Source organism: Plecotus auritus (assembly GCF_963455305.1).
Source record: "Plecotus auritus genome assembly, chromosome: 4".
Taxonomy (NCBI): domain Eukaryota; kingdom Metazoa; phylum Chordata; class Mammalia; order Chiroptera; family Vespertilionidae; genus Plecotus; species Plecotus auritus.
In genome coordinates this window covers 192,032,770-192,051,367 of record NC_137775.1, presented here as the reverse complement: position 1 = coordinate 192,051,367, position 18,598 = coordinate 192,032,770, and the positions used below count along the sequence as shown (strand labels likewise).

General features: G+C 65.7%; 1 protein-coding gene across 9 annotated transcripts in view; it reads right to left on the bottom strand.

Moving 5' to 3' along the window:
• TNS3 (tensin 3) overlaps positions 1-18,598 on the bottom strand; it is a 127,636-nt gene that overhangs the window by 47,343 nt on the left and 61,695 nt on the right. For all 9 annotated transcript variants that reach the window (XM_080666954.1, XM_080666955.1, XM_080666957.1 and 6 more), the window contains 10 exons: positions 18,377-18,427; positions 17,658-17,780; positions 16,760-16,824; positions 13,974-14,057; positions 12,687-12,799; positions 11,681-11,741; positions 9,715-9,790; positions 1,557-1,686; positions 1,214-1,279; positions 187-291 (listed from right to left, as the gene is read on the bottom strand). In XM_080666954.1, the coding sequence (XP_080523080.1) occupies positions 187-291; positions 1,214-1,279; positions 1,557-1,686; positions 9,715-9,790; positions 11,681-11,741; positions 12,687-12,799; positions 13,974-14,057; positions 16,760-16,824; positions 17,658-17,780; positions 18,377-18,427 (874 nt within the window). The remainder of the gene's footprint in view (positions 1-186; positions 292-1,213; positions 1,280-1,556; positions 1,687-9,714; positions 9,791-11,680; positions 11,742-12,686; positions 12,800-13,973; positions 14,058-16,759; positions 16,825-17,657; positions 17,781-18,376; positions 18,428-18,598) is intronic.

The following is an 18,598-nucleotide window of genomic DNA, read 5'->3' as shown; positions in this document are numbered from 1 at the left end:
TCCTAGCTGGTCGTCTTACTGACGGTGCGCCTGACCCAAGTCACCAAGCCTGATCGCGCGAGCACCCCGAACCCCCAAGGGCGTGGGTGCTGCCCTCCACACAGAGGGTGGGGTTCCCAGCCTCCCGGCTCCTCGGGGACCGTTCTGACCCGACGTGTGGGAACGATGCCAGACCCCCGGACGCACCTTCTCCATCAGCTCCCAGGTTCTCGTAGGAGTCCCAGCGGATCAGTGGGTCGGCCGTGTTGAAGTCTACGCTCACGCCATGGTCGCTGCGGAAATGCTCACAGCCTGCAGGGGGCGGGGACGTGGACCGGTCAGCCGAGCCGGCGGCTCAGGCGCGTGCCTGACGATGGGGCCGCGCTCCTGGTCAGCCCTGCCCTCCAGGCCTGGCATCACCAGGCGAGCCACCCACCGTCCCGGACAAATCACGGCAACGACGCTGCAGGAAAGGAAGGCGGGCGCTGGCCCTCAGTCCACGGCGTGTGGCCGGGCTCATAAGCTCCCGCCTGTCGGGGGGCTGAGCCAGGAGGGCGACCATCTCACACACGAGTGGACGCGGGGGGTTGAACGGCTCACATGCAGGGATCTCAGGGTGCAGACGAACCATAAGCCTGAGGGTAAAGGGCTGGGGGCTCTCCCAGTGTAATTTCAGAAGGAGAATCTCCTTGAAACACAAACGTTTGCCGGCTCCAGAATGCGGATCTTCTTCAGAAACATCGGTTGTTGGTTAAGGAGAAGAGTAAACATTTGTTGTAACCGCCCCAGGAGGAGGGACAGAGCTTAGGGGACAGGACGTGGCCCGTCCTCGCCACGGTCTAATAGCCTACGATTAAGACCTGTATCAGGAGCCTGGACAGTGTGGCTCAGTGGGTACAGCGCCAGCCGGGGACCGAAGGGTCACAGGTTCGGTTCCGATCGAGGGCACGTACCTGGGTTGCAGGCTGGTTCCCGGGCCGATCGGAGGCAACCGATCGATGTGCGTCTCTCACATCGATGTCTCTCTCTCCCTGTCTCCCCCTCCCTTCACTCTCTCTAAAAATCAACGGGAAAAATATCCTCGGGTCAGGATTAAAAAAAACACACACACAAAACAAATAAAAAAAAACCAAAAAAACCTGTATCATGAAAATTTCCAAACACGGGCAAAGGTGGGAGACAGTCCAGAGACCCCATCCCGGCCCCCACAGGCCAGGCCCCACCCAGCACCCACCTTGAATTCTCTCCGGGGAGGCCGAGAACACGAGCTCGATCTTCCCGCTGGCGGGAAAGCGGTCATCTGCAACAGAGAGCGACTTCAGCATGCACGCGGGGGGGGGGAGGGGGGGCGAGGGACAGGGCCACGGAGGCCGGCGTCCCCACCGCCCGACAGGGACACGCGGCCTGAGGGCCGCCCCAGCGCCCGGCTCGGAAACGTCGGCAGCTCGGTTTCTCTAGAACGCCTTCTGAGTGGGGCAGGTGTCAGTCCTCCCTGGCACTGGTCCCAGTTCGGTCCACTGGGTCGTTAGGGGGAGGGCGGGAGGAGAGAGAATCCCACAGGCACCCGCGGGCCTCACCCTGGCAGGCGCTGTCCAGGTCCTGCTTCCCGAACACCAGGCCGCAGCCCTGCACGGCGCCCGTGTGGAACTGCAGGCGGAAGATGACGTCCCGGGTGGCCGAGCGGTACTTCTTGTGGTAGCACTTCACCTGGGGAGAGAGCGGAGGCTGCAGGGACCGCCCCCTCCCCGCTGCCTGGGCTGGGGCTGTGCTGGGAGCAGAGCCAGGTGGGCTGGGGGGGCACAGGTTACGCCGGGCCGTCCCCGGGGAGCCCCGGTGCACAATGCCCAGTTCTCAGTCCTCAGATGGCCACCCCGGCCGTGCAGACGCCCCGGAAGGCAGTCTCCTGGGGAGACATGTGCCTTGTGGGATCCATGGCCTTTCTCCTCAACATCAACCAATGCTGGTGAGGAAGCTTTTCGGTCGTCTGACCGCTCCGTGTTTCCACAAAAGAAGCAGGTGGTCACTCGCGCATGTATGTACAGCATGCGTACGCATGGGCTGCGGTTAGAGAGAGATGGGGGGGGGGGAACAGGGAGGGAGGGAGAGGAAGGCAGGCGATGGGGGGGAGACACAGAAACACAGAGAGAGAGGAAGGCAGGAGATGGGGGGAGACACAGAGAGAGGAAGGCAGGAGATGGGGGGAGAGACAGAGAGAGGAAGGCAGGAGATGGGGGGAGAGACAGAGAGAGGAAGGCAGGAGATGGGGGGGAGACAGAGAGAGGAAGGCAGGAGATGGGGGGAGACACAGAGAGAGGAAGGCAGGAGATGGGGGAGACACAGAGAGAGGAAGGCAGGAGATGGGGGGAGACACAGAGAGAGGAAGGCAGGAGATGGGGGGGAGACAGAGAGAGGAAGGCAGGAGATGGGGGGGAGACAGAGAGAGGAAGGCAGGAGATGGGGGGAGAGACAGAGAGAGGAAGGCAGGAGATGGGGGAGACACAGAGAGAGGAAGGCAGGAGATGGGGGAGACACAGAGAGAGGAAGGCAGGAGATGGGGAGAGACACAGAGAGAGGAAGGCAGGAGATGGGGGGAGAGACAGAGAGAGGAAGGCAGGAGATGGGGGGGAGACAGAGAGAGGAAGGCAGGAGATGGGGGGAGAGACAGAGAGAGGAAGGCAGGAGATGGGGGGAGAGACAGAGAGAGGAAGGCAGGAGATGGGGGAGACACAGAGAGAGGAAGGCAGGAGATGGGGGGGAGACAGAGAGAGGAAGGCAGGAGATGGGGGGAGAGACAGAGAGAGGAAGGCAGGAGATGGGGGGAGAGACAGAGAGAGGAAGGCAGGAGATGGGGGGGAGACAGAGAGAGGAAGGCAGGAGATGGGGGGAGAGACAGAGAGAGGAAGGCAGGAGATGGGGGGAGAGACAGAGAGAGGAAGGCAGGAGATGGGGGGAGAGACAGAGAGAGGAAGGCAGGAGATGGGGGGGAGACAGAGAGAGGAAGGCAGGAGATGGGGGGAGAGACAGAGAGAGGAAGGCAGGAGATGGGGGGGAGACAGAGAGAGGAAGGCAGGAGATGGGGGGAGAGACAGAGAGAGGAAGGCAGGAGATGGGGGGAGAGACAGAGAGAGGAAGGCAGGAGATGGGGGGGAGACAGAGAGAGGAAGGCAGGAGATGGGGGGAGAGACAGAGAGAGGAAGGCAGGAGATGGGGGGGAGACAGAGAGAGGAAGGCAGGAGATGGGGGGAGACACAGAGAGAGGAAGGCAGGAGATGGGGGAGACACAGAGAGAGGAAGGCAGGAGATGGGGGGAGACACAGAGAGAGGAAGGCAGGAGATGGGGGGGAGACAGAGAGAGGAAGGCAGGAGATGGGGGGGAGACAGAGAGAGGAAGGCAGGAGATGGGGGGAGAGACAGAGAGAGGAAGGCAGGAGATGGGGGAGACACAGAGAGAGGAAGGCAGGAGATGGGGGAGACACAGAGAGAGGAAGGCAGGAGATGGGGAGAGACACAGAGAGAGGAAGGCAGGAGATGGGGGGAGAGACAGAGAGAGGAAGGCAGGAGATGGGGGGGAGACAGAGAGAGGAAGGCAGGAGATGGGGGGAGAGACAGAGAGAGGAAGGCAGGAGATGGGGGGAGAGACAGAGAGAGGAAGGCAGGAGATGGGGGAGACACAGAGAGAGGAAGGCAGGAGATGGGGGGGAGACAGAGAGAGGAAGGCAGGAGATGGGGGGAGAGACAGAGAGAGGAAGGCAGGAGATGGGGGGAGAGACAGAGAGAGGAAGGCAGGAGATGGGGGGGAGACAGAGAGAGGAAGGCAGGAGATGGGGGGAGAGACAGAGAGAGGAAGGCAGGAGATGGGGGGAGAGACAGAGAGAGGAAGGCAGGAGATGGGGGGAGAGACAGAGAGAGGAAGGCAGGAGATGGGGGGGAGACAGAGAGAGGAAGGCAGGAGATGGGGGGAGAGACAGAGAGAGGAAGGCAGGAGATGGGGGGGAGACAGAGAGAGGAAGGCAGGAGATGGGGGGAGAGACAGAGAGAGGAAGGCAGGAGATGGGGGGAGAGACAGAGAGAGGAAGGCAGGAGATGGGGGGGAGACAGAGAGAGGAAGGCAGGAGATGGGGGGAGAGACAGAGAGAGGAAGGCAGGAGATGGGGGGAGAGACAGAGAGAGGAAGGCAGGAGATGGGGGGAGAGACAGAGAGGAAGGCAGGAGATGGGGGGAGAGACAGAGAGAGGAAGGCAGGAGATGGGGGGAGAGACAGAGAGGAAGGCAGGAGATGGGGGAGAGACAGAGAGAGGAAGGCAGGAGATGGGGGGAGAGACAGAGAGGAAGGCAGGAGATGGGGGGAGAGACAGAGAGAGGAAGGCAGGAGATGGGGGGGAGACAGAGAGAGGAAGGCAGGAGATGGGGGAGACAGAGAGAGGAAGGCAGGAGATGGGGGGAGACAGAGAGAGAGAGGAAGGCTGGAGATGGGGGAGACACAGAGAGAGAAAGGCAGGAGATGGGGGAGACACAGAGAGAGGAAGGCAGGAGATGGGGGGAGACAGAGAGAGGAAGGCAGGAGATGGGGGGAGACAGAGAGAGGAAGGCAGGAGATGGGGGGAGAGACAGAGAGAGGAAGGCAGGAGATGGGGGAGACACAGAGAGAGGAAGGCAGGAGATGGGGGGAGACACAGAGAGAGGAAGGCAGGAGATGGGGGGAGAGACAGAGAGAGAGAGGAAGGCAGGAGATGGGGGAGACACAGAGAGAGGAAGGCAGGAGATGGGGGAGACACAGAGAGAGGAAGGCAGGAGATGGGGGAGACACAGAGAGAGGAAGGCAGGAGATGGGGGGAGAGACAGAGAGAGAGAGGAAGGCAGGAGATGGGGGGAGACAGAGAGGAAGGCAGGAGATGCCGGGGGGAGAGACAGACAGAGGAAGGCAGGAGATGGGGGGAGAGACAGAGAGAGGAAGGCAGGAGATGGGGGGGAGACAGAGAGAGGAAGGCAGAGACGGTCTGTGAGGCTAGCGCGTGTCTGAGGGTGAACTGCTAGAACGTGGGGGCTGAGGGGGCAGCGGCTGTGGGGGCAGCACACACACCCTCCAGCCTCGCTCGCTAACAGCCACATGTGACCTGGCCGTGCCCGGGGTGAATGACCTCTGAGTGGTGACGGGCACGCATGGGGGCAGGTCCCTGCGTGAGGGTCTGACCCGTGGGACCCTGAGCTGCTGTTTGCAGGTGCTGGTGTCTCTCAGCCCCGCTGAATCCCTGGGCCGCGTCGGGCAGCTCCACTCCTCGTCTCCATCCACAGCAGCCAAGCACCTGGGCCCAGGGACGGGGCTGGAGGGCCGCCTGGAGCACCTGCCCCGTCAGGGTCGGCCAGTCCTGCCCCCCACACCCTAGGCCAGCCTCCCCAGACGCACCCCACCCCCCCGCCCCCCGAATCATCTCAGCTTCCACTGGCAACACAGACCGCAAAAACTGGGGGACCCCCGGCGCACCCTGACTGGGAGGGAGTCAGCCGTTTCACCAGCTGTGCGGTGGCTGTCTAGACAGGCCTCAGGAATGTCTCCCGAGCAAGCGCCCACCGCAGCGGGCTGGCTGGTCCTCCCCGCGCCTCCCCGCGGCACGCGCCCCGGTTCCACCGAGCCGATGACTCAGGCTCCGCTCGCCCTTCATCCCCGCAGGAGAGTCAGCAGGTGCTGCTGCCCCGGAAACACACCTGAGGCCCCAGCGCTGAGACCTCGGGCGGAGGAGACCCAGCCCAGCAGGCCCAGGGAGTCAGGGAGAAGGACACACAGGCAGGAAGCGGGGCGGTGGGGGGACAGGGGAGGCCCCGTAACAGCCGCTTGGAGCCACGTGCAGGGAGAGGTACGCCCTCCCTTTCCCCGGCGCTCGCCGGAAGCAGCGCGCAATGGTCTCTGTGCTCCCGGGGGTCCTGGGAGCGCCCCGACCGGAGCCTGCAGCCTGCAGCCGGGGCAGGAGCCGCAGCGGGCACAGGATGAGACACGCAGGACGGGACGTGTTTACCAGCGAGCGGGCTCTGGAGCTGGCCAGGCTCCCACGGGCCTGCCCCACGCATTCCTCACCGGGTTACATAACGCCCGCGTGTTTACCGAGCGCCCGAGCCCTGCCCCTCCCGCCGGGGAGCGAGGCTGACCTTCAGCGCCAGGTGTGCGGGCGCGGCGGGCGGCGTCACCCACGCTGGCCCAGGGGTTGAAGGAGTGACAAGCACAGCTACACTCGCCCTGTCACTTTCCCACCCCTCCCCGAGCCAGCTAGCCAGCGTGGTGCAGGGCCAGGGCGGGGGTGGGGGGTGGGGACAGCCTGCCCTGCGGCTCAGGGGCCTCTCCAAGGGCCTCGGCTGCCACCGCGCTCTGGATGGAAAACCAAAGGCCGCGCACCTGAACCTTCCCCAGAAAGGCCCGTGCTCACCCCACGCGGCCGCTTTCGCCACCTGCAGAGGTGCCGCCCCGGCCAAACGCGGGCCCGGCAGGCGCATGGAGCACACACGTGTGGCCGCGGGTCACGGGGACCCAGAGAGGTGACTGGAGGGGCACCGGTACCTGTCCTGCCTCTCAGAGACTCAGCAGCCAAAGGGCCTGCTGCTCCCGGGACACGCCCTCCCCGCTCCTGGGACACGCCCACCTCACTCCAGGGACACGCCCACTTTACTCCCGGGACACACCCACTTCACTCCAGGGACACGCCCACTCCATTCCAGGGACACGCCCACTTCACTCCCGGGACACCCCATTCCAGGGACACGCCCTCCTCGCTCCCGGGACACGCCCACCCCCTCCTGGGACGCGCCCATCCCGCTCCCGGGAATGCCCCAGCATTTTTCCTTCCTGTGCTGATTCCTCAGGTCATTTTCAGGAGGGACCAGCCCTGGGATTTGCACAGCAGCATAGGCTGGACCTCAGGGGCCCCTGCCCGGCGACACCCTGGCCCCTGGTCCTTGGCTGTGCCCGGGAGCCCCGCCCCCACCTAGGAACCTGCAGATGGACCCTCCGCCTGGGCCATCACACCAGGCCCCTGGCCCGCAGATCCCTGCACCTCTCCGAGCTCAGGGAGTGGGTCTACGTGGGGTCCAGCTGGGGGTGAGCGCGTGGCCCGCGAGCCTGGTGGCCATTCCCGGGCGGTGCCGGCTAATCCAGGGAACCCGGCCTCGCCAGGAACCTTCCAGGTGGGCTTACTGGGTGAACACAGGGAAGCAGGCGGAACTGTGCCCCCAGATCCGGCCGGTGGAGTGCTGCCCCGCGCCTGAGGCTGCGTTTAGAGTTGTGTCTCCAGGAGGTGGTGGTGGTGGGGAGGTCACCAGGGGCCTGACCAGTGTGATGGGCCCCTCACAGGAGAGGCGAGGGGGACACAGCGGGGGCGCAGGAGGCAGCCCGCCCACGATTCTCTCATCATGGATGTTCCCTCTCTCTCTGAAATCAACAAAAATAAATTAAAAAAGCAAGCCCAGCCACCAGAAACCTCGCCTCCCGTCCCGGCTCCTCGGGCGGCTGAGGACGCGGGTGACAGGAGGGGACCCTCAGTGCTCCCGCTGGGGCGCTGGGAGACGGCCAAGCGCTCAGCTCGGTGCCTTGAAACAGCGGGGCCTCTGCTGCTGTCCTCACAGCTTCTCATCCCCTCAGCACCCTGGGACCTGAGGGCCCTTTCCCGCCGGCCCCTCCCCCCAGTGCACCCCTCCCTCCCACAGGCCCCTCCCTCCAGTGCGCCCCTCCCTCCCACAGGCCCCTCCCTCCCGCAGGCCCCTCCCTCCCGCAGACCCCTCCCTCCCGTAGGCCCCTCCCTCTAGTGCACCCCTCCCTCCCACAGGCCCCTCCCTCTAGTGCACCCCTCCCTCCCGCAGGCCCCTCCCTTCAGTGCGTCCCTCCCTTTCAGTGGCTGGGGAGGCTGCTCCCCTGGTAAGTGTGTGCAGGGTGTGGGTGTGCCTGTGGTGTGGGTGCCCAGGGTGTGCCCAGGGTGTGGGTGTGCCTGTGGTGTGGGTGCCCAGGGTGTGGGTGCCCAGGGTGTGAGTGTGCCCAGGGGTCTGTGTCCTCCTGACCCCACTGACTTGATACTGTGAGAATTCCGGTGGGACAAGATGGGAGTTCGCGACCACTAGGAAACGGTCTTAAACCCATATTTTTAGGGGAAATTCATGAGAATCCTCAAACGATGAACAAGTCGTTTGTGATAAAACAAAAAGCTGTCCCTGGGCCTGTTCTGGGCCACACAAGCCGCACAAAGCTACTCTATGCACACGTCTCCCAGAATCCTTCACACGCATGACGTTTTCTATTCACACGCATGACATTTTCTATTCACACGCATGACATGTTCCATAGTCAAGATGCATGACAGGCAACGATGGGACAGCTGGTCTCACCTGAGAACCAGCCCCAGGAATCAGAACTGGCTCGAGAATCCTCATGTGAGCATTAGCCGCCCTGCGATGCCCCCGCTGTCTCTCACACTCGGCTCCTAATGGCAGATCCACGGTTTATATCCTCCCCGGAAAGGACTCTGATCAACAAAGGCTGCACCTCATGGTCAGGAATGTGGCCGTGGGGAGCGCAGTGGCTGACACCTACCATGTGGCCGTGAATGTGGCCGTGGGGAGGGCAGTGGCTGACACGCATCGAGTGGCCGTGAATGTGGCCGTGGGGAGGGCTGTGACTGACACACATCGAGTGGCCGTGAATATGGCCGTGGGGAGGGCAGTGACTGACACACATGAAGTGGCCGTGAATGTGGCCGTGGGGAGGGCAGTGGCTGACACCTACCACGTGGCCGTGAATGTGGCCGTGGGAAGGGCTGTGACTGACACGCATCGAGTGGCCGTGAATATGGCCGTGGGGAGGGCAGTGACTGACACACATCGAGTGGCCGTGAATGTGGCCGTGGGGAGGGCAGTGGCTGACACCTACCACGTGGCCGTGAATGTGGCCGTGGGGAGGGCAGTGGCTGACACGCATCGAGTGGCCGTGTACGTGGCCGTGGGGAGCGCAGTGGCTGACACGCATCGAGTGGCTGTGAACGTGGCCCGTGGGGAGGGGTGCAGTGGCTGACACGCATCGAGTGGCCGTGAACGTGGCCCGTGGGGAGGGGTGCAGTGGCTGACACGCATCGAGTGGCCGTGAATGTGGCCGTGGGGAGCGCAGTGGCTGACACGCATCGAGTGGCCGTGAATGTGGCCGTGGGGAGGGCAGTGGCTGACACACATCAAGTGGCCGTGAATGTGGCCGTGGGGAGCGCAGTGGCTGACACGCATCGAGTGGCCGTGAACGTGGCCCGTGGGGAGGGGTGCAGTGGCTGACACGCATCGAGTGGCCGTGAACGTGGCCCGTGGGGAGGGGTGCAGTGGCTGACACGCATCGAGTGGCCGTGTACGTGGCCGTGGGGAGGGGTGCAGTGGCTGACACACATCGAGTGGCCGTGAATATGGCCGTGGGGAGGGCAGTGGTTGACACGCATCGAGTGGCCGTGAATGTGGCCGTGGGGAGGGGTGCAGTGGCTGACACCTACCACGTGGCCGTGAACGTGGCCGTGGGGAGGGGTGCAGTGGCTGACACATTCTGAGCGGCGGGGATAGACTCCGTCCCGTTTGGTAAGTGGCTCCCCTCAGATTAACCAACTGCCTTGGGGCAATGGCCTACTTCTCCCCTACCCACAGGTTTCTGCGGCCAAGGTTCACCATCACTGTCTTAGGGTGACTTTCCCCCGCGCGGCGGCCACGGGCGCAGGCGGGGCCAGCACTCACCATGACGTCCCCTTTCAGGAGCTGGGCCGGCTCGATGGCGATGTAGATGCGACTCGGGTTTTCGGGGCCGACGTTGCTTTGGAAAAACAAGGAGGCGATGGTCACGTCACCTCAGGGTTTCAGGGAGGAAGGCGTTTCGAGAAAAGCAACCCGAGAACTGAAAACTCAGACGTTCCTCCAACATCCCGAAGCCCGGCCAGCTCCTGGGGGCCTCGGGGACAAGGCTCAGGAGCGGAAGCTGCCGGCGGGCAGGTGCCGAGGCCTCGGCAGGGGCCGCAGGCCACCCCGGAGGGCAGGGGCACGCGGCAGGACACGGTGCCCACGCCTTGGCCTCTGGAATTAGCGGAGGGGGCGCTGGCCCCGGCCTGGGTCCAGCGGGTCAGAAACGAGAGCAGGTGGTTTTCAGGGCGACACGGAGGCGAGGACACTTTTTGCCTCATTTTCCATGAATATTCACAAGACGCTAGGCCAGCCGTGGGCAAACGACGGCCCGCGGGCCGGATCCGGCTGTTCTATCCGGTTCTCTTGCTCTCCCCTCCGCTCCTTTACTTTGAATTTATATTAGTTCACACAAACACTCCATCCATGCTTTTGTTCCGGCCCTCCGGTCCAGTTTAAGAACCCATGGTGGCCCTCGAGTCAAAAAGTTTGCCCACCCCTGGCTTAGCTTCTCCTAAGAGGAGAAACCCTTGCAAACGCAGCCACACGAGGAAAAGGAGAAAACGGAGGCCATAACACAGCAGCTCTTCCTGGGGGATGGGAGGGGGAGCGAGGGGGCGCACGGGGAGGCGAGGGGGGGCGCAACCTTCCCAAGTCAGACCCCAGGGAAGTGGCCACTTCATCAGCTACTCATCGATGGGTCGATAACCCCAATATTCAAATGGAAGGGGCGCTTGGAAGTCTGACGTAGGACCAGCTGAACACGAGGGGCTCGTGGCTGTAATGGGCCGGGGAGGCCTGCAGAGATGGGACGGGAGCTGCTATAAACACGGGGCAAGCCCCGGGCCTCCCGTGAAGAAGCCAGGCTCCCCAGTGGTTAAGGACTGTGCTCCTCACACTGAAAACCCAGAGCCTGGGAAGGAGGGGGGAGGGGCAGTTCAGCAAGAAGGTGCCCCGATGAGGCCTCCAAGGGGCTGCGGCCCGAACCCATTCGTGCACCTAAGACAGCCGTGGGCAAACTATGGCCCGCGGGCCGGATCCGGCCCGTTCGGCTGTTCCATCCGGCCCGCGGAGCCGAAAGAGCGGAGGGTTCTCTTGCTCTCCCCTCCGCTCCTTTACTTTGAATTTATATTAGTTCACACAAACACTCCATCCATGCTTTTGTTCCCGCCCTCCGGTCCAGTTTAAGAACCCATTGTGGCCCTCGAGTCAAAAAGTTTGCCCACCCCTGCGCTAGGCCAACACCAAACAGTCCAGAACGGGCACAGATTCTGAGCATGGTCCGGCCGGTGTTGCTCAGTGGTTAAGCATCAACCTACAAACCAGGACGTCACAGTTCAATTCCCAGTCAGGGCACAGGCCCAGGTTGTGCGGGCTCGATCCCCAGTGTGGGGCGTGCAGGAGGCAGCGGATCCATGACTCTCTCATCAATGATATTTCTTTCTCTCTCTCTCTCTCTCTCTCTCTCTCTCTCTCTCTCTCTCTCTCTCTCTCTCTCTCTCTCCCTTCCTCTCCGAAGTCAATAAAAACGTAGTAGAAAGAAAAGAAAGTTCTGAGAATGTGCATCGATCCTCTCCAAATGCAAAGGGCAGAGAAAGGCCGCCCGTAAAGGCTGCCACAGGCGGCCGTGCTTCCTTCCCCACAGCAGTGGGGCCCCGCCCGCCGTCCACGCCCCACGGTGAGCCGGACAGCCAGCCAGGCGGTGTGGCGGCAGGGAAGCTGGCGGGGACGCACCAGCCAGCGAGGAGACTGACCACGGCCCCGCCGATGCCCCTCCCGCACAAGCCCCCGAGGCCGGCGCACTTACTAGATCCCCGAGGTGTAGACGGGCTGCATGGCCTGGTACAGCTTCAGGAAGGGCCGGCACGCTGCAGGAGGTGGGGAGGGAGGGAGAGGAAGGGAGGGGGGTGTAAATCTTCCGTGAGTGCGAGGAACCACGCCGGACTGCGGGGAGGGTGACCGGGAGAAAGGTGCACGAGACGGCGCCCGCCAGCTGCCTCCGGGTGGACGCAGCGTCGCCGTCGGACGGCAACGTGAGGGGCCCGGGGTCCCCTGGGCTGTTTGTCCTTCCTGGGAAGCGAGTGACCCACCACACACACAGGTGGCCTGTCCAGTCCTGACCGGGGCCTGGGCCTCAGGATGGAGGGTGGCCGCCCTGTGCAGGGACAGGGGATCTCGACGCCCGCCCCGTGGGGACAGGGGATCTCGACGCCCGCCCCGTGGGGACAGGGGATCTCGACGCCCGCCCAGTGGGGACAGGGGATCTCCACGCCCGCCCAGTGCAGGAACAGGGGACCTCGACGCCCGCCCCGTGGGGACAGGGGATCTCGACGCCCGCCCCGTGGGGACAGGGGATCTCGACGCCCGCCCCGTGGGGACAGGGGATCTCGACGCCCGCCCAGTGCAGGGACAGGGAATCTCGATGCCCGCCCCGTGGGGACAGGGGATCTCGACGCCCGCCCAGTGGGGACAGGGGATCTCGATGCCCGCCCAGTGGGGACAGGGGATCTCGATGCCCGCCCAGTGGGGACAGGGGATCTCAATGCCCGCCCAGTGGGGACAGGGGATCTCAATGCCCGCCCAGTGGGGACAGGGGATCTCAATGCCCGCCCAGTGGGGACAGGGGATCTCGACGCCCGCCCAGTGGGGACAGGGGATCTCGACGCCCGCCCAGTGGGGACAGGGGATCTCGACGCCCGCCCAGTGCAGGGACAGGGGATCTCAATGCCCGCCCAGTGGGGACAGGGGATCTCAATGCCCACCCAGTGCAGGGACAGGGGACCTCGATGCCCGCCCAGTGCAGGGACACTCACCCCCGCCCGTGTCGAAGTTGGGGGTACCGTGCAGGATGACGAAATGCAGGAACAGAGGTGAGGCATTCATCTTCACCGTCCCCGACAGCAGCCCGCTGAGAAACTGGACGTACCTGCAAGGCGCAGGCAGTGAGCGCCCCAGGTGGCACCTCATGGCCCATGCCCGTGTGGGACCAGAGGGAGGGGGCCTGGGCCATGCAGCCCGTGTGTCTCCGGTGGGGCCTGCACGTCTCGCATGTGCACGTGACCGTCAGGGGAACGGCTCTACATGGACGTTTCTGCCCGGCCGGCGTCACTCAGTGGTTGAGCATCAACCTAGGAACCAGGAGGTCACGGTTCCATTCCCGGTCAGGGCACAGGCCCGGGTTGTGGGCTCGATCCCCTGTGTGGGGCATGCGGGAGGCAGCCGATCCAGGATTCTCTCTCGTCATGGATGTTCCTATCTCTTTCCCTCTCCCTTCTTCTCTCTCTGAAGTCAATAAAAATATATTAAAAAAAAATAAAAACAATTAACGGGATGTTCCCTCGCTGGGCCCTGGGGCCCGGGGTGTGTCAGGGACCGGAGCAGGGGCCCAGCCTGCCATGCCTGATGCTGCCGGACCACGGCCCCCCCTCCTCCCGGGGGGCCTGACTCCAAGCACAAGGAAACCCCCCAATATCCGACCATGACGTGGGTCTGCCCCCGCCCAGGACGGCCGCCCTCCGACCGAACCACCAGCAGGCTCAGCCTCACTTATATTGAAAAAAAAAACCCTCTAAGTTACGCCTGCAATGCACGCACTGCGCTCCATTAGTTCAAAATAAGCGGCTGGATGTGTGCAGGAAGCGCCCAACAGGGCTTTTCTGTAAACGTTAAAAACCACGTTCGGCCACCGGCTGCCAGCGCTCCTCTGAGGGAGGTGTGAGGAGACCTTGGGCTCCGCTGGGTCCCTTTCCTGGTGCTCCCACCCTCCCGGGGGCAAGCAGCTCCTCTGCTGTTCCAGAACAAACAGGAGGAGCGCCCGAGGTCGCGGGCGGGGATTGGGGGTGCGTTGCGGGGCTGGGGGAACCCAGGACCAGAGGCCTGGCCACCAGGGCTCCACACGCCTCCCCTCTCATCCAGGGGCTCATGTCAGAGCCGCCAGGTCAGCAGGAGGGCGGCCCTGCCTCTGGCACCAGCAAGCCCGCCGTCCCACTCCTGGCTACCAGCAAGCCCGCCGTCCCACTCCTGGCTGCTCAGGGGCCGTCGGCCTGCGCGCCTCCACCTGTCACCTCCCTGGCCGTCCACGCTGGCCGGGACACACGTACCGCTTCTGGGAGGGCTGCATCAGGGCCGAGACCTTATCGTCGTAATACTTCTTCATGGCGAACCTGTCGAGGGCCTGGTCGGCGCTGGGGAGGAGAGACAGCGTGTCACAACCCACGCGCGGACGCGGCAGAGGCTGGTGACAGACACGTCCTGGGCTGCGCTGGGCCGGCACCCACAAGGTCCCTGTTTTTTGCGGCACCACGCGATCCACCTTAGCTCTCTCCCCGGACCCACGTCCCCACAGACACGCCGAGGCCACAGTGGGCCCAGCTGCAGGCCCACACCCCGTAGGAGACAGCAGCCCCCGCCCAGGGCTGTGGCCCCCGCCGACCACCACACGGCCCCAGGGGGCGCCGGGTCAGGCAGCCCTGGCAAAGGCTGAAGTTGTGACCTCCTCATGGGACAGAGCCAGCTGCGCAGCCCCCCCGCCCGCCCCCCATGGGCATCGGGAGACGATGAGAGAGCGAGCCCGGTTGCCAAGGCTCTGAGCTGTCCCTTGGTGCCCCCGACGGGCACCCAGCCCTGCCGCTTCGAGGCTCTGGGCGAGACTGGCGGGCGGACCACATGTCAGCGTCACGGGAGTGGACGTGCCTGAGGCCACCCCACCGTGTCCCAAAGGCATGTTCGGGACCCACAGCTCCTGGAGACACGTGTGGGAGGCAGGGCCCTGCTCGTACAACACAGATGACACAGGGATGGCCGGGTGCCCACGGGGAGTCACAGCCTGACACACTCAGAGGTCAGAACACGCGCCGCCGGGAGGAGCTGACGAGGCCCTCGGGCGGCACGGCTGTTTGTGACGTGACTCATTCCGCGCTGGCTCCTCCGGGAACCCCTCCCGGGCACAGGCCCTGCCCCCCCGCCCCCCGACTTCAGCACAGCCCGTGGAATGTGAGGGTCAGACGGCGTCACGAGGCTCACGGCAGCCCAGAGCTTCCCGGAAAACCGGGTCCGCGTGTGGCCTCTGCTTAGAGAAACGTGGGGGCCAGGGCAGGGGCCAGGCCGGAGGTACCGAGCGGACGGGAGGGTGGTGGCCACCCCACTGGGCCCACACGGGCCGCAGCTGCGCGTCCACCGGAGGGGCTGGGTCCCGACGTGGCGGTGCCCGGGGCACCGGCTTCCACATGCTGAGACCACGGGTTCGTAGAAAAGCCCCGCGCCCCTTGTCTGGAAGCCCCTTGTTTTGGTGACCGCGGCTGGTGCTCGCGCTCGGCCGGCGTGGTCATCCGTGTTGTGCTGTGAGCGGGCCCTGCCTCCCACGCGTGTCTCCAGGAGCTGGTGGCGGATGCTCTTCCCGCTCCCTGGACGCTTCGGGAGTGACCCTGAGGCCCAGTCGTGACGGGCCCGCTGTGGCTCTGCTGCCCCGGTGGCGGCGCGGAGGGGCTGGGGCCGGGGTGGGCGGGTGGGGAGCCACCTTCTGCCGAGGGCCCCGTGGGTGCGTCTACCATCCTCCGGGCCACACAGTCACCCGCTTACGTCAGTGGCTGCACTTGGTCGGTGTGCCATTAACCCCCATGTCCCGGCGGGGCCGGACCCAATGCCCTGAGGGCCTGATCCAGCCGCAGCCGGAGGTCCCACCCCCGTCCTGAGAGAATCTGGGGCCCGTGGTCAGGCAGCCCCGGCAAAGGCTGACATTGTGACCTCCTCGTGGGACAGAGCCAGCTGTGCAGCTCCCCGCCCCCCGCCCACCCCCCACGGGCGTCAGGAGACGATGAGGGAGCGAGCTGGTTGCCAAGGCTCTGAGCTGTCCCTTGGTGCCCCCGACGGGCACCCAGCCCTGCCGCTCCGGCTGCCCGTCCTGCTGCTGCACTCGGTGCCCCCCGAGCAACAGCACAAGGAGCCACACAAACCCGTCCCGGGGCAGGCGTGTCCTCCGCGGGGCCGTGTGGCCGAACCGCGTGCGCGACGGCTCGGACAGGTGGCTCTCAGTCCGCATGTGGGGGACGCGCGAGGAAGCTCTGGGTCTCCTCATTTCCAACCCCACCAGGCCCCCCCCCCCCCCCCGGGCGGTCGGGGTCCAGACAGAGCCGCGTTGTTGGGGCAGGAACACGGGGGCTCTGTGCAGGGGCCGCCGGGAGGGAACCTGGTCCCCGTCCAAGTGCCTCCGGCCTCGCCGAGGGCTGGGCGAGCCGGGAGCCGGCACACAGGGCCCATTATCCAGGGCCTCCAGCCCCCGCGTTTCCAGGGAAAACAGTGGGAGCGGGTCCGCCTCTGCTGGGGAGGAGGGGGCTGGCGGCTCCCCTGAACCGGCTTCTGTTTCCTGGACGGACGGACGCAGCGGCACAAAGTGGCCATTGAGACGCCAGGACCGTGCAGGGGGCCGTGGGGACGAGCCTCTCACCGGGACTTGGGGCGCCCTGCGCGCTGGCTCGGCGGGTGGCTGGCCCGCGGCCCCATAGCTGGCAGTGCTCCCGTGAGGGGGGCGCGGGGGACGGCTCTTCCAGCCCCGAGAGCCAGCGCCCGACCACCAGCCATGTCCTCCTCTGTCGGTGGGAGCCCTGACCGCGCCTCCTGGGGACTCGAGGGACAGGATGCAAGTGCCCCGGGCTGGCCGTGTGCACACCCAGCGCGGCCATCGCTCTGCAGCGCCGTTCCCGGAGCCGCTCGGCTCCTGTGTTAAACACGGGGTGCCGCCCCTGCAGCCTGGGGGTGGCAGGGCTCTCACGGGGTGTCCCAGGCTCAGGGGGCTGTCAGCGTGTCCCACGCGGGCACACGTCGTCCCCGGGGACGCAGAGGGCAGGCCCGCCCAGCCCCCCGCCCGCCCCGCCCTGCAGGTGCCCCGTACCTGGCGGAGACGTTGGTGAAGTGCATGTAGCAGGCGATCACCACGCCGATGCGCCCCTTCCCGCCCTGAGGAGACAGGAGCCAGTGTTCCCGCGCCCGCCCCGCGGCTGGGCAGGACAGGGCGCCAGCGTGAGGGGCCAGCAGCCCCGGGCGACAGGGGCGCGCATGCGGGGGGCCCAGGGCGGAGGCGGGTTGCTGCTGGGGCATCTGGGGACGGGGGGGAGGGGGGGTGCCGCCCTCCCACAGCCGCCTCGGACACCCCGCGAGGACGCACACGTCAGGTCCCCATTGGGCTGGCGTCCTGCCCACAAGGTCCAGTCAGTGACCAGAACTCGGGGTGCAGGGCCGGGGGGTGAGTCCGAGCAGCACACTCGGGAGCACCCTTCCCTTCTTTAAAGGGGAGCTCCCTGGAGAAGGGACGTCTGCTCACCGGGCCCTTCCTCTCTGAGGCCCACAGACCTGCCCCCCGCCGCCTGGGCCGGAGGGGTTCTGTGAGGGGAGGGCGCCCCCACCCCGGGGCTGGGAGGGGTTCTGAGGGGGGGGGCACCCCCACCCCCACCCCTACCCCGGGGCCAGGAGGGGTTCTGAGGGGGGGGGCACCCCCACCCCCACCCTGGGGCCGGGAGGGGTTCTGAGGGGGGGGGCACCCCCACCCCCACCCCTACCCCGGGGCCAGGAGGGGTTCTGAGGGGGGGGCACCCCCACCCCCACCCTGGGGCCGGGAGGGGTTCTGAGAGGGGAGGGCACCCCCACCCCGGCCCAGGAGGGGTTCTGAGAGGGGAGGGCGCCCCCACCCCGGGGCCAGGAGGGGTTCTGAGAGGGGAGGGCGCCCCCACCCCGGGGCCAGGAGGGGTTCTGAGAGGGGAGGGCGCCCCCACCGGCCCCCGCCCGGGGCTCACCCGGCAGTGGATGACCACCACGCGCTGCGGGTTGCCGTGCAGCCAGGACTCCTGCGCCTTGCAGATGGCGCACACCTTGTCCAGCGGCGGCGCGTGCAGCTCGGGCCAGCCCACGTCCAGCACCTGCGAGGACAGAGCGGTCCCGTGGCGGCCCCCGTGGTGCAGACCCGGCCGCGGGGAGAAGAAACCCAGGCCTCGCCGGCGGCCCGCTCAGAGGGTGAGCGCCGACCTATGCCCAGGAGGTCAGGGTGCGATTCCCGGCGGCCACCTGCCGGGGTGGGGACCCGATCCCCAGGGCGGGGCGTGCAGGAGGCGGCCCCTCAGCGGCTGTCGTCATGGACGCTTCTCTCCCCGCTCCTTCCGCTCGGAAATAAGTTAAAATAAAGTGAAGGACGGCCACGCCTGGTGGAGACGGGCCGCAGGGGGTCGTCTGCCATCGTCTCAAGCAGAAACGTTTAACTTGAAGGGGTCACCAGGGCGGCGCGCTCCTGATCTCGCCATGGAGTCAGGTGGGGAGTGAGCGGACGGGCACCGCAGGACGAGCATCCCTGAGACACGTCCCCGACATGGAGGGCGGAGGGCGGAGGGCGCAGGGCGGAGGGCGGAGGGCGCAGGGCGCAGGGCGGAGGGCGCAAGGCGGAGGGCGTGGGGCACAGGACGGAGGGCGGAGGGCACAGGGTGCGGGACGGAGGGCGGAGGGCGCAGGGCGGAGGGCGCACCTTCCGGTTGAGCCTGGCGAGGTCGTATCTCTTTTCCGAGAGGTTCAGCACCTGGGGGGGAGACAGGCGGTGTCGGACGCGCTGTGCTGGGGCTGACACCACGGCACGCACACGCACTGCGGGGTCGAGGCGGGTCACAGAGGATGAAGGGTACAGGCGTGTCATTGTCACAAAATAAAACAAACACACAAGGCTGGGCACGCGACCCAGGGCTCCCTCGGA